This window comes from Coturnix japonica, chromosome 7 (genome assembly GCF_054131305.1).
Source record: "Coturnix japonica strain WE chromosome 7, WE-NBRP24, whole genome shotgun sequence".
Taxonomy (NCBI): Eukaryota; Metazoa; Chordata; class Aves; order Galliformes; family Phasianidae; genus Coturnix; species Coturnix japonica.
Genome location: NC_140669.1, coordinates 21,051,487 through 21,065,505, shown reverse-complemented (window position 1 = coordinate 21,065,505; position 14,019 = coordinate 21,051,487). Strand labels below are relative to the sequence as shown.

Here is a 14,019-nt window from a genome sequence, read left to right as displayed (position 1 = left end):
CTATGAAAAATAAATTTTTTTGTTTGTTTTTAAAAATTATCACAGCTTTGGCTATGAATGAGAAAATACAGATTTCTCCTCTACTATGGAAGAAACCAGTTCAGCTATCAAGAACACAGCAAAATGCACTGCCGCTCAGACCCCTCCCATTGTGCCAACACAAGTATCTATGCAGCTATACAACAAGTTACGTCAAGGAAATTATCTAGTTGAAAACTACCCAGTAAAAATAAATAAAGATACACAGGGCTTCTTTTCCTCCCCTCAATTGGATCAGTCCTCTGTTCTTGTTCAGTAGATGGCCACACAACATGTGGCTGATGGCACAGAGATGCAAACAAATGGCAGGAACCAGAAGGCACTGGATTATTTCTTTCCTCTCAGTGAGCACCTTCAGCTGTAACATCAGTTGATCTAGAAGAGACTCAAAAGCCTGCAGTGCCAATGCAACAGTAGGCACAATATATTCTAAATTATCAATTTGTTATTCTCTGTAAAACTCTGGAAGTTTCCTATCAACACTTTTCTTCACTCATTCCAGCAAAGAAATCACAATCCTTCATTTATACATCTACTTCACATACATGAAAACGTTAGCTTCTGGATTGCTAACAGCCATTCAAAAAGCACCCACAAAATCATTTGCTAATTTACAAGAGATCTTGCAATCCAATCAGCGAATCTATGCAAAAACTAAATATTAAATGCGTTTTTGAATTTGTAGGCTGCACATTCACTAGCCTAGTCAACAAACCACTTCTAGAAACCTGAGAATTAGAACCCCTTTGGGACAATGAAAAAAATTAGAAAATTCATACTGACTCAAGAACAACATTATTGCTATCAACAATGCTTAAATGAAAGGCGCAATTACAGCAACCTACAAAAAGAAAGTGACATCTGTCCTACCATTCAGAGAATGTAAAGCATCCCTGGAGAAAACTCTCTCAAGTACACAGGAGAAAACATTCCTTTGCTGGCAGCCAGCAAGCTATGTAAACTGTACCCAAAAACAAAGTCATACATCCACCTACCTCCTCCATCTCAAAGGAGTCCTTCTGCTGAAGCATTAGATTCATTACAGAGGGGTTGGCAAGAGGCATGCAGGGCTCTCTACTCAGTGATGCCGTAGATGGCCTTTGTGCTGGGGCACCACTTTCAGACGTGGTGTTGTTAGGCATGTTGGAACTGCTACTGAGGCTGGAAGGGTCCAGAACACCAGGCTCTTCACATTGTCTGTCCTGGGGGCTTACCAGCCTGCTATTTTGCACATCTATTGCAGACACAGTATTCTCATCCTTATCATCAGTTCCAGCAGGCACAATCTCAAGTCTGTGAGTGTCTGTAGCATCTGTCTGATTACTGGATATCTCCTCCTTTACAGTAGCCAGAAAAGAGGAAGAATCTTTCTTTTTGGAGAATTTTGGCAACTTAGAGTCATTTTTAGCATCATTTTCCTTACTCTCTGTCTCATCTGGACCCTTCCCTTTTTCAACAGGTGAAGGCGTTGAGCAGCCACTACTATCAGTCTGCTGTGCACCGCAAAGATTAAGCTTGGACAAGGTCTTCATTAACCGACTGGCTGTATTGCTGCGAGTTAAGGGAGGAGGGCTGGATGCTTCTTTGCTGGAAGACACTGAATTCATACTACCAATTTTCTGCAGAGGAGTCCCAGAGACTTGAGAATACAAGGAGGAGAAAGCATTGGCCACAGTAGTAAGCACTTCAATCTGGCGAAAACGACCTGCACAAGACAAAATATAAGATGGAGTTTAAGAGGAACTTTGGTGTCATCACAGCTCAAAACTGCTGATCCATTTCTACGCAGCTGTTCGAATTGTTATTTAGTTAGTCTTCTCCTTGTATCTGGAGAGAGAGCTTTCATCATAACCAGTGCCCGCCCACCTCATCAAATCTCCCTCTACTTATATCAAGTCAGGAGATGAACTCTGTCTAGTTCTGTAACCTGAAAGGGATACCGCATAGTACAAAGAAATGGAAAAAAAAAAACAACAACAAAAAACTTCACAAAAGTATTTAGTAAATGCACAATGAAAACAGCACGGAAAGCCTTTACAAACTAAAACCAAAACACAAACATGCAACTGCAAGTTAATTTACAAAGTACCATCAGGAAAAGGAGTGCTTGTAGATGGACAGAGCAGTTCCAGTAAAATAGGACATTTCAGCTATGCCCTCGTTTCAGAAATACTTGTTCCTGACCTAACAAAGACCCTGTCCTAGTCAACAGCAATGCTGGCACAGACTTCAACAACTACAGAAGTAGGTCACTGCTGACAGCTTTCACAACTCCCACTCAGTTCTAAAGAACACATGAAAAAGACAGATATTGCTATTTGTTTCGTTTCCATACTCTAAAGCTATAATAGAAGACAAGCATAGAAGAAAGCAACAAGGATACAAAACAGAAGGCAATATACATCTTACAGGATGCTTTTTATTTCTTCTCTCCACTATAGATCATCTTCCCTCATCCCAAGGTGAACATCAGCAGTCATCTCTTCCATATTTAAAAACCACACATGCGTCTCATTACAGATTCTGAATGGAATTTGACCTTTAGACGGTACGGGGTTTTTGCCAGATATGATACCTCCATCTGAGATTGTTTACATAGTTAAAAATGTTAAAAACAAACTTTGCTTCAAAAACATACATACTTGTCAAAGCAAAATTTGGATTTTCCACTTCCATGCGTTGCATCTGGGCATTCAAAAACACTTTGATATCTATCCCTCTGGCAAACGATGATGAGTTAAAAAATCTTGCTGGAATTTTTGAAGCAATATCTGGTTCATCTCTTCCAAATCCCAGGTTATAGAGCACTTCTTCAGGATCTTCCTCATAAAGCTCCAGTAACTCAGAAACACTAGACAAATGACAAGATGTTTACTGTCTATGCATCTCCTTTTAGGACAAGTGCCTTCTGTCCAACTTCAGATCAGCCCACTAACCAGCTTTGTCTATTGAACTTTTGACTCTTACAGCTCAGTCTACTTAAGGAAATAATTCCGGAGATATCTGAATCCCAAGTTTTGGTTCACACTACTAGACACACAAGCCCAGACAAAGCTCAGATCCAATTCCATTATTTATAAATAAAAATCTTGCACTGCAAAGCTCCAATCTTAAGATGTTGTTAAGATTTCAGACATTTCTAAGGCCTAGGCTCAGGCTCATCCATGTTTATTGAAAACCACAACAGAAAACAAATAGCAGTTTTTCAAGCAACCAAATGAAAATTCCCCTCTCAGCTATTAAATGCAATAATTCGTATAAATCAAGCCAAGTCCATTTAACAGAACAGAAGTAGTAAGTTTTGCCAGCAAAACAGAGCCAAATTCCACTGAACTGTGCCACGACCTTCAAAGCACAGCACTATTTTACCTTGAAACAGTTGCACTGCTTTTTCCAGAGCCTGTAGAGTTCATACTTCTCCCCTTCTGGTGAAACTGAAGTCTCTTCTCCTTCGCCAGCATACCATTGCTGTCAACAAAGCAGAAAGCACTGCAATAAACAGGTTCTGTTCAGGGATTTGATTCTCTGTCTCAGAGTAGTGCTCTGTCTCCAGTGCTGCTGAGTTTCTGTTCCCCCATTTGGCACTATCTGGTTTATATTAGCCATGTCACTTATAAAAATACAATAGCAAAAATGAACCCTGAGACATCTCAGTAAAAACGTACACAGAGTAAGGATTTGAAGGTGAATGCAAGCTGAGAAAACAAATCCCTCAGCCAACCCTCCCTCCATCATCCCACCCCTGCACCAGGAGGAAGCCAGGTGTCACCCTGCCCTCTCCTGCCTGCCCACCACTGGCTCCAGCAGGACTAACTGGCCAGAGTGCATCCCTGCCTCACCCCTGCTGCACCCAGCAGGTGGCTGGGGAAGCTGAAGAAGCTGCAAGTTGGGTAAACAGAAAAAAGTATTTTCAAAAGGTACTGCAGACCAGTTTCTTTCCTGCATTTGGAAAGAATGCTGGCTAGCTCCTCCACACTCACTGGTACCTCATGCCCCAAACCCTATTTACACTTGGGGAGTAAGCAATTTCCAGATGTGATTTTTATCCTGCAAATCCTAGTACCCACACAGCAGGAACAGCCACTAAGAAACTCAAGAAGACAGAGGATTCACCTAAGAGTGGCTCAGGAGGAGCAATAAGGCTGCTGCTCATACAGGTCATGGTGTTCCAGCCAACTCACAGCTTTTAACTACAGCACATTTCATTCAGAAGCTGTCCTTATGAAGCAGAAGCCTCTACTCTTTGAGTCTTTTTTCCCTGCTACCAAAGGACATCTGCCCCAAAAGGTAAAGCCAGTCTTGCCTTGTTGTTCCTGAAGTGGTCAGAGACTAGCAAGCCAAAGAAGGTAAATCATACTGTAGTTATTTACAGTTCGTTCTTTCTCTGCTTTTCCCCATCATCTCAAAAATGTACCTCAGGACTGCTGGAAGAATTTAAATGTACATTTTTTTCTGCATTTCATATTAGCTGTTCCCATGCTATCCGGATCTTAAAACAAAACAAACAAACAAACAAACAAAAGATGCTTACCACGTTTCCATTTGGGTATCACTCCGCAGATGATTAGCTGTAGGGAAACAAGACAATGTTAAGCACAAACCTCTTGACAACTACACTTCCCACAACCAACATGAAAAAGTAGCCAACAAGCACTTCTATGAATACTCTCTTTCCATATAAATAGGATTGCCAAGTGTTCCTAGTTTACGACAAATATAAAGACAGTCCAGTTTACTCAGGCAGTCCAGTTTACTCAGGCTTTGTCTAAAATACAAGTTTGCGTGGACTGTTTACTTGCTGTAATAAATCATATAAACTTGAAATTTTGCTTGCAATAAGTTAGTAATTGTTGTATAAACAGACAATTTATTGCTTTGTAATCGAAGACATAATAACCAGCTGAAGGGTTTGTCACAGTGAAAAGGAGAAGGAGAAAGTAAAGATGTGGTCACGTAAAGACTGCTCAGCTAGAAAGAGAAGAGCAGCTGGTGCCCATGGCCAGGTAACTGATACCATGTGCATGAGCATCTAAACCAGTGCAGCTAGCTCCATACAGAGGGCCTGAACCTAGTTCTCTGAGCCATGCAGTCCACAAAAGCTGCACCAAGTCCATGAAACTGATGGCACCCATCACCATGCAAGGAGTCAAGTGGACTCGAGGAAGGTCAACCATGGAGGCCATGTACATGGTCACCAGCCTTCTGCCAGCAACTCAGCAACAAGGAATAAAACACAGGGACCTTATAACTTCCGGAGACATCACAAAGGAACTCAAATATATATATATGAAACACAGAAGTTGCATCCCCCCCCCCCCTTTTTAAAAAAAAAAAAATATATATATATTTTAATTCAGTACGAAAGCAAGCCCATTGACACGCATTAATTGTTGACTAGTTCCAGCTGCTAAACCTTGGGCTCTAACAGCACAGTAGGGCACCAAGGTTACAGGATCCTCTCTAGTGCCCTCTGTGCCATTCTCACAGGGCTCTGGTTTGTCTCTGGAGTCAGGCAACCAGAGGCACAAGGGCAGGCCATTCACACCAGCCAAAGGGGCTGTCTGTACAGCGAGGCATGCAGCACTGTTGTCTGTTGTTCTCTAATGGGAAGCAAAGCCCTGCAGCAGCACTAATGCCCTTACACATGGAAATGAACCAGCAACTCTAGCACTGAAATCTTAGTCATCTGAACAGATGGAAATGACTGTCTGCCAAAATCGTGATAAAGGATTCCTAAGTACAGAAATCCCTGAGAATGATGGGGGTAGGGGAGATGAAACAAAAAAGTGATATGATTTTCTAAAACGCATTCTTAGTTGTATGCTCACAATTGGGATGACTGTTAAAAGTACATTTTCCCTACGAAATCCTCATACTGAAGGGAAGCTTATAAGTAGAAAAGACTGAGGGGAAAAAAATCCTACTTACTCTATTGCAGTGAGTGAATAAAGTACTGCTCCTCCGTGATTATCAGATTAAGGTCATTATCAAATCAACTGTTTTTCTCAGAAGTCTTGAGTCGTTAAAAATTAGAGATACCTCTTTCTTCAGGCCTTATCACACTGCTCTAAAATCACTGGCAATACAGCTGCGGACTATAGGGCTTTCAAGTATGCAAATTCTGACACTTAGAAAGCCATAGTTTAAAAAACTACTGAAGAATGAAGGCTATTTTAAAATTTATTTGTAACTGATAAAAGATAGAGCTTTACAGCTCCTATCCTGCAGACCAGACTGAAAACCAGTTTGAGAGACTGCTTTATGCCATTTTATTGTGGATGCTCCTGTTAAAAGCTGCTTGTTTGCAGACACCTCTGCCTCAGGACAAATGGAGTATGGTAGCAAGAGAAGCAAAACCAAACATGTCCAGCACGAACAGCCACATCTTCTTCCCTTTAAAAAAGGGAAGAGAAAGAAAAGGAAAGGAAGCAGCTAGTGACAGAAGGGTACATAACACCGTTGATTCAAAGGTCTTACTCAGCTTTGGTAATTTTCATTTTTAAAAGCACTCTGCTCTTAATGGGTTTGCCTCTTGGCTGACAGAATTCCATTCCTTCTTTCAAAACCCCGCACTTGCCACTCCCGAGGGTTTCAGTGGAAGTGGTGCATGCACAACTGCCAAGAGTAAGCCATGGACAAGACAAACAAGTAGGGGAAAGCACTTTTTGCACAGGACCAGTGAGTGCTTGGGGCTGTGCTGCAGCTGTGGGCATTAGAATGTGAGGGCAGAAGAGTATGCAGAGTTGACTCTGACCTTCAGGTTAGCCCAGCACATTTAGCAAAGGCTATATCCTAATTAAGAAAAATGCTTCTTGCATTTTCCTATGTGCTCCATGCTGTTGTTGTTTTTTTTTTATTATTTTTGGCTAGCTTTATCAACTGCCTTTAACCAGAAGGAAAATGCTGTCTTTCAAAACAAAAATCAGATGACTGAACACGATTCTTTTTTTCACTAGAAAAAGTCATAATCCTGCCACACCCACCTTCGGCTCCCAGGGATAAGTCATCTTCAAAACTTCCTCCATTTCTCACCAGCATGCCTGAAAATGTACAGTTAGCCGTTCAACAACTACCATGATGCAGTGTTTTCTTTTCAACAGCTTAACTAAAGATACTAACAAGACACTTCAATTGACACAACAGGATATAACTAGACCATATCTACAATCCCTGCATTACTCATACACTAAAAATGCACTAAGCAATGAGAAGTCACATTTATTAACTTAATTTTCGTTTTTGAAAGAGAACAACTCCAGCACTGAGCACAACTTTATTTTTGTGTTCAGAAGCATTCACAAGTCAGACTTCGAGCAAACTAGAGTGTAAACCTGGAGGTACTACCCACCGTATCTGCTCCTTCTGCTGATGGATTAGCCTCCAGACATCTTACCAGGAGGATTCTGAGTCCGGCTTAGGCATTCTCTTCTCTCTCTCTCACTATCCCAAATTAAGAGTTCAAGCAAAGACTTCAGACAAAGTCAGTAACTCCTCCACACTGTGTCACTAACTGCAAATTCTCACTGTACTTTGAACTTTAGTATTCAGAGCTACTCAGATAGTAAAATTTTCAGGTGTGGCAACCTGAGTTATTAGACACAGAGACTATCAAACACTTGCCAGCTCGGAGAGAAAATTAACAAACTCCCCCATTCTTTTTGTGGTTTTTTTTTTTTTTTTTTTTTTTTTTTTTTTTTTTTTTTAAGATTTAAAGTCTCCAGAAATATTTAAGTTTCTTAGGCACAGCTGCCTGCCAGTGAGAATAGCCCAGCAGTGCTGACTAGGCTGTTGTACCACTGATAAATTGCCAAGGTCTCAGACGGACATACACAAGAGCATGCTTCCCAGGAAAAAAAAAAAAAAAAAAAAAAAGAAGAAGAAAAAGATCCCAGTAGGTAAAGCCTTTCCTTACCCTTCAAAAGAGGGTTGCTCTGCTCATCCAGGGAGGCTCCCAGAGGCGTTCTGAAACCACAGAAGAGATTAATACCAGCTTAAAAACTTGCTGCTTCATGTCCTTCCTTACAGCGTGCAACAAGCTTGTGATAGCAGCAGTTGTCCCTCCCTCCACCCCCAGAGAACGCAAACATATGAGGACTGGCAATAACTTCCCAAGCAATCCCCAGCCCTCTAAGCAAATAGGGAAAAAAAGCAAAATCTCCTGATAACTGTAATGCTGCAACACAACTTGGTGGAAATACTTCAGGGCCAGCCCTCTATCGAGGAAAATTGTGGACCTCCAAGAACACCCTAAAACCATGAATATGGGGTTTTGAACGGAAAACCTCAATCTCATTTATGTGACAAAAGCCTTACCCATTTTCTAGACATTAAAAACTTCTTACCATTGATTTACCTGGGGCTTTGAAGAGAGAGGTAAAAAGCTGTACTCGCTTATCAGAAACAAGATAAAATCTTGACAGCTGTGTTAGCTGTCATGTCCCAAGTGCTGGTATTTTACAGACACATTACAGCTCTTATTTGGATGATCTCTGCCATCACTATTCCTTGAAAGTATTCCTTCCAGCGGATTTGCCAAATCTTACCATGTCCAGAATCAGCAGCAGAAATCACACAACTGACAGGTTCAATCCCTTCCCATGTTCACATGAGATTTGTTGACACTCTCTGGGTATTTCTACACCTTGTATCTGAGACATGTCTAACCAGATAGACCTGTCACTGTTAAGTAGCACCATAAAGCTCAAAACCCAAAACAAACTCAGAAATATAATACCCATAAAGAAGGGAAAAGCAGACAATTTATATGCCAATATTACATACATTTCATTTGGGTTTTTAATTAGACAAACACATAAACCAGACCAAGGAACTTAAAGCAAACAGTGATCTGATACAGTACTTGTTTTGGTGTCAGCCAAATTAAGCAATGAAAGTTTGTGCCTGCTTTCTCACAGATCTTATACTTTCCAATTCCTTTTCCCCCTCTGAAAAGAGCTTAGAGTTTCCACACTCTGCCTGCTGATAGAGAGCAAGCTAACGCTGATGTGTAAAGCAAAGCCAAGCAACAGTGAGAGGCCAGCTCCAGCAGCAGGAACACGCAGGTACACCAACGTGCTGCAGGTGACAGGACAAACTTCACAAGGACTCAATTTTTGTGTACCTTCCATGTCAGGGTTTCAAAGAAGTTAGGGCAGGTTTCCTGGGCCCTTCTGGCTCCAGCCAGCCCTGTGAGCACTCTGTGACAGCACCTCTGCCCGCTGCTCACGTGCAAGCTGTGACAGGCACCTTCCCCTTCCTACCCCTCCCCTTAGCACCTCCACCTTTTCCATATAGAAACTCAGTGGTGGTGACTTCATCAGCCAAGCTCAGGGCTGCACATGCTGGCTGGCAGGCAGCAGTTGCAAGCAACCACCAAAGCTGGCATTTTCTTTGAGAAATGAAGCCCAGTTAGCACTGCAGTGCATTGGCAGCTACAGGAAAAACAGCTCTGTTGGCTGTCTTTCTGCTTCTCTGCTTGTGCTCCTGCATACGTACACAGCTTCTGTGCATTACTTTTCTTTGGGAAAAGTGCATTTAAGAGCTAGGTGTAACCCAAGTTCAAACAGAGACAAGCACTGACACCCAAATACTAGAGGACAATGGCAGGAGCAGCTTTGCTTCTTGGTGCAGGGCCCAGAAGCCAGTCCCTGGGGCCTCTCCCTGGGCACCCAGTGAAGGCGACAGTATTGAGGCCTGCAGTGTCCCCATCACCTTCACGCTGAGGACATGAGGAGGGCTGGGAGCACCATAGGCCCTGGGGCGGCCAGAGCCATGGGGCTGCTTGGGCAAGGAGTCCTGCAGTTTTTCATCTGCATTCCCACACGGCTGAGTCACCTGTTTATTGTCACATTAGAATAAAGACTTATTGCAGCACTGGTGTATGCAGGAGTGGGATGAATCCCGGGCTGCAGGTGAGAGATGTCATGCAGGCCATGTGCCCCCCTGCAGGTGTGCCTGCTCACCCTCCCACAGCAGCAGGACCAGGGCTCTGTGAGGTGCGTAAATGCCATTTAAACCCCTCTGCTTTGAGCAGCCTGACTTGGGTAGGAGCTGTGTTTATTTTAAATGTGAAGCCAAAAAAAGACAAAAAATCAAAACAAAAAAAAAAAACACTTACTTCTGAGGCATTTCAAGAACTCATTTCCTGCACATCTTCAGGACATAGTTCCTAAATACCTCTGACACCCCCTGAGCCACCGGAGGAGTTTATGCACATGGAATTAAAATAGCACACACCACACAGCTGAGTAAAGTTTCTCCATTTGTATCAGAGCAATACAAACACTTTTGTTCCCCTTCTAACCTTACAGGAGTTAAAACTAAAAATCTCTGCAAGCTTTCCTACTGCTTAAAAATGCCTTGTCAGACCACCAAGGGGAAAGAAAAGAAACGCCTTTCCCAAATCATGAGCAAAACAGAAGCTCTGGGTATCATCTTGCATTTCAGAAGCCTCTATAATTCTCGTCACAGTGCAACACTTCCTCACGTTGTTGGTTTTGTTGTTGTTGTGCCTTGTTTGTTAGTTTGTTTTGAAACAAGTTGCCACCAAGTTAAGTAGCATGGGCTATTAGGAACCCTACACTTCTCCCCAAAGCAGATGTGAAATAGATCTACATGCCAAGCAAAAAAAGCCCCGAATTGCTAACATGAATATTGTGGGACAGCCAGTCATTCTTTTCATCTCAATTGTAACACCGTTGATGCTTTTGGAAACAAACAAAGGGACATATCTTATAAACAGATCTATTTATGTAGGGGGGTGATATTACATTTTTTGTGCCACTGCCAATTAAAAACAAAACGAGATTTAATATGTACCCATTTGCAAATATATGTTTCACAAAAGCTTATACGAAGTCAGATAAAATTAGAATGACTTTTCTAGAAAATACATAACAAAGAAAATACTTTAGTATTTATTTTTAGTATACATTTTAGTACCAGAGTGGCCACCTGTAGTGATGATTATATACAAGAGCCAACTCTTAAGAAAGTGATTGTGTGATCAACCAACAGAAGACACTTTGTAGCAAAGCTCCAAAGCAAAAGCAATGTTATTAAACAATAACTATCTGAGATGACAACAAATGCAAGTTTTCACATCTACTCTTCTCAAGCATTCTTTTTTAAACAACAATAGTATTTGTGGCACTGTTCTGTCACCTCTTAAGCTGCTCTTTCTCTTTACTCCTATATACATTGTAATCAAGATAAAGTCTGCTCAGGGTTTATATACATAAAGTCACTTTGCAAGAATGCAAGCTGAATAATCATTTCCCTGCACTTAACTAGCTGCCACTCCCGTGTACACTATATACATAGGAACTAAACCATTCCACAGTTTTAAAACACAACTGTGCACAACTTCAGGCAACTGGGATGGTTCCTCCCTCAGGTATGGACAGTATCCACATGCTGTGCAGTCAGAGGGTAACTCCAGCTTGAATACTTTGGCTTAAGAGATTAAATAAATAAAAAATTAAAAATTAAAAAAAAAAAAAAAGGTTTATCTTCCTGGGGAAAACACAAGATTTTTCTGATACTCTCTACAACATTAGAGCTGTACTTTTAGGAGACTTCTGTGAAAGGGCTGCTGAGGGTTCCACAACCAGGCGTTAACTAAAGCTTGCAACTCCATGTTAGCAAAGGGATAAAGTTGTATTTCATTTTCTTACATGTAAAACATGGAAATAGATTCCCACATTTTGTGAATCCGCTGCCACAGATGCAAACACATTCCCCAGAAGTGCTGGTAGCCCCTTTAAACAACAGTTACTGGAGGACATAAATAAAACAGAGAGTTCTGCATTATCCTTCAAGATTTGCGACCACCAAGTAAGGTGTTTGTGTTGATAATTTGCACTTCTGTGCTATTCCTTAAATTCTGCACCAGAATAGAGGGCTGCCAGTGCCAGGGAAGGTTCTAGATAAAATCCTGCATATATAGAGAGAAGCACTATGGTGGCATTAGGAAGCACTTTTCCCTCGGGAACATCTTTGCCCTTCACTACTCCAATTTTTCCCCTCTCTGCTCAGAAAAGCACCAAATATAAAACATCTTTCTTCCACTAAGCTTTTAAGGATATATCCAATCAAGTCTATTTGCAGGGAAAAAATCAGGAAAATCTCCCATTTTGGCATTCTAGGAGAGCAGCCTGTCAGGGCTGGCCGTCACATTTTAGGGATGCAGTATGATTACATGCCTTTTGCTGCCAACACCCCTCCCCAAGGCACAGCCCGCAGAGATTATGAAGAAAACTATACTGTGGACACTGTGGCTATAAAGCAGTCCAGACTGCAGTCACAGGAGTAAGCTCAGCTCAGCCGCTTACTGGATCAAAAGATCATAAAGGCACAGCTAATCTTAGAAATAAATCTTTGTCTTAAAGCAGCTCCACTCAAAAAGGAAAATATATAATAATAATAATAAAGGAGAAATCTTGAACTTTGTTAACTATTGGAAAACTAAACATTTACTTTCCTGCTGCAGAGAGAAGAACACCCTTACAGGTTAGTAGGACAGAACAGAGGAACACACAGGACAAAAGTCGCTACAACTGGGTTTAAAAGCATTTATGTCTTTATGTGATTGAGATTGAAGAAAGTAATGTAGACAGCATGCTCCAAACACCCACGGCTCATTTTGTGGCAGCACCAGTCACAGACTTCACACGCCCTGTCTCAAGTTAAGGAAGCCCCTCTCCGAGGGGCACAGCAGCTTCCAAAAAAACGCTGTCTTCCTAAGCCCGAGATGCATTCCTCCCAGCCGGGACGCCTTCAGCCTCGCTAAGCGACACACCGATAGGAGCAACGGTGCCCAAAGCCCCGCTCCCCCACCGTGCGTGCTTTCAGCACCTCTCCCCGCAGCCCGCCCCGTGCGTGCGTTCAGCACCTCTCCCCGCAGCCCGCACCGTGCCACTCCGGAGCGCGGGGACGGGACCAACCTGCAGTCCTTCAGCCATATCGCGATCTTCTCGTTGGGCACGCTGTGGCCTGGGAACAGAGCAGCAGACAGCCGACAATCAGTCACCGCCCGTCCTTCGGGGCGGCCCCGCCGGGTCTCCTGCCCCGCCGCCCCCCGCCCTGACCTGTTTCTGCGGCCAGCGGCAGCTTGCCGCCCGCGAGGTGGTCCCGCTCCCGGTCCTCCTCCTCCTCTTCCTCCTCGTCGTCGTCTTCCTCCTCCTCCTCCTCGCCGCGGGCCAGCTGCGCCGCCGCTGCCGAAAGATCCTCCGCTTCCGACGCCTGCCAGGAGTCCCGGCTCTTGGCCCAGGCCTTCCTCTTCTGGGTCGCCCCCTGCCACTCCTCCGCCGCCGCGGGTTCCTCCATCGCGCAGAAAGGGCTTCACGCCGGGAGGCGACCGCGGCGCTCAGCCACCCTGCGGGGAAGCGGAGCCGCGCCCGCGCTCAACCACAGCCCCGATCCGCTCTCCAGCTCCCCCGGGGCGGCCCCGAGGGTCGGTGGCCCCGACGCCGCCCGCTCGGATCCCGGAGCCCCGTTCCACTGTACTCACATAGCGCACCGCTGGAAGGCGGCGGCGGAGGCTGCGCCCGGCCGGGCTGCGGACGGCGGCTCCGACTTCCTCATACCGTTGCGGGAGAAAACGCGGCGGCCACGTGATGGCAATGGGGCTGGCGGCATCGCCTCCTGCCGGGGCCGCCCGGGGCCGTCGGGAGTAGCGCGGCCCGAGGGGACGGCTGCGCTCCTCCGGCCGGGGAGCAGCGGGACGGGCGCGGCGGTGCCGGGGCGCTTTTTGCACGGAGAAGCGTAGTGCTGGAGCGGGAAAGCACAAGGAGACAGACCGAGCAGGAACACACACACAGATTTCTGACTGGTTTGGGGGAGTTTGAAACCAAGAAGCCTCTGCTCCGGCGTAAACAGAGGTATACGGAGACGCCGACAGTACCAAGTTAAAACTAGAGATGTGCTTGCAACCCCGCACCAGGTGCCCCTGTACCCAGCCTGGCCTTGTGCCTGCAGAGG

At 44.2% G+C, this 14,019-nt stretch overlaps 1 protein-coding gene across 2 annotated transcripts in view; it reads right to left on the bottom strand.

The window, feature by feature from the left end:
- The window catches only part of ITPRID2 (ITPR interacting domain containing 2), a 40,207-nt gene extending 26,449 nt beyond the window's left edge, over nucleotides 1–13,758 (bottom strand). Inside the window, exons 1-9 of one of the 2 annotated variants that reach the window (XM_032446002.2) lie at nucleotides 13,550–13,758; nucleotides 13,128–13,414; nucleotides 12,984–13,032; nucleotides 7,952–8,001; nucleotides 7,023–7,079; nucleotides 4,571–4,607; nucleotides 3,409–3,507; nucleotides 2,682–2,890; nucleotides 1,035–1,744 (exon numbers count right to left, since the gene is read on the bottom strand). In XM_032446002.2, coding sequence (XP_032301893.2) covers nucleotides 1,035–1,744; nucleotides 2,682–2,890; nucleotides 3,409–3,507; nucleotides 4,571–4,607; nucleotides 7,023–7,079; nucleotides 7,952–8,001; nucleotides 12,984–13,032; nucleotides 13,128–13,365 — 1,449 coding nt within the window. In that variant the 5' untranslated portion in view covers nucleotides 13,366–13,414; nucleotides 13,550–13,758. Of the gene's footprint in view, nucleotides 1–1,034; nucleotides 1,745–2,681; nucleotides 2,891–3,408; nucleotides 3,508–4,570; nucleotides 4,608–7,022; nucleotides 7,080–7,951; nucleotides 8,002–12,983; nucleotides 13,033–13,127 lie in introns of both variants that reach the window. The other variant, XM_085552685.1, reaches the window with a different exon arrangement.
- Between the last annotated feature and the right edge of the window lie 261 nt (nucleotides 13,759–14,019).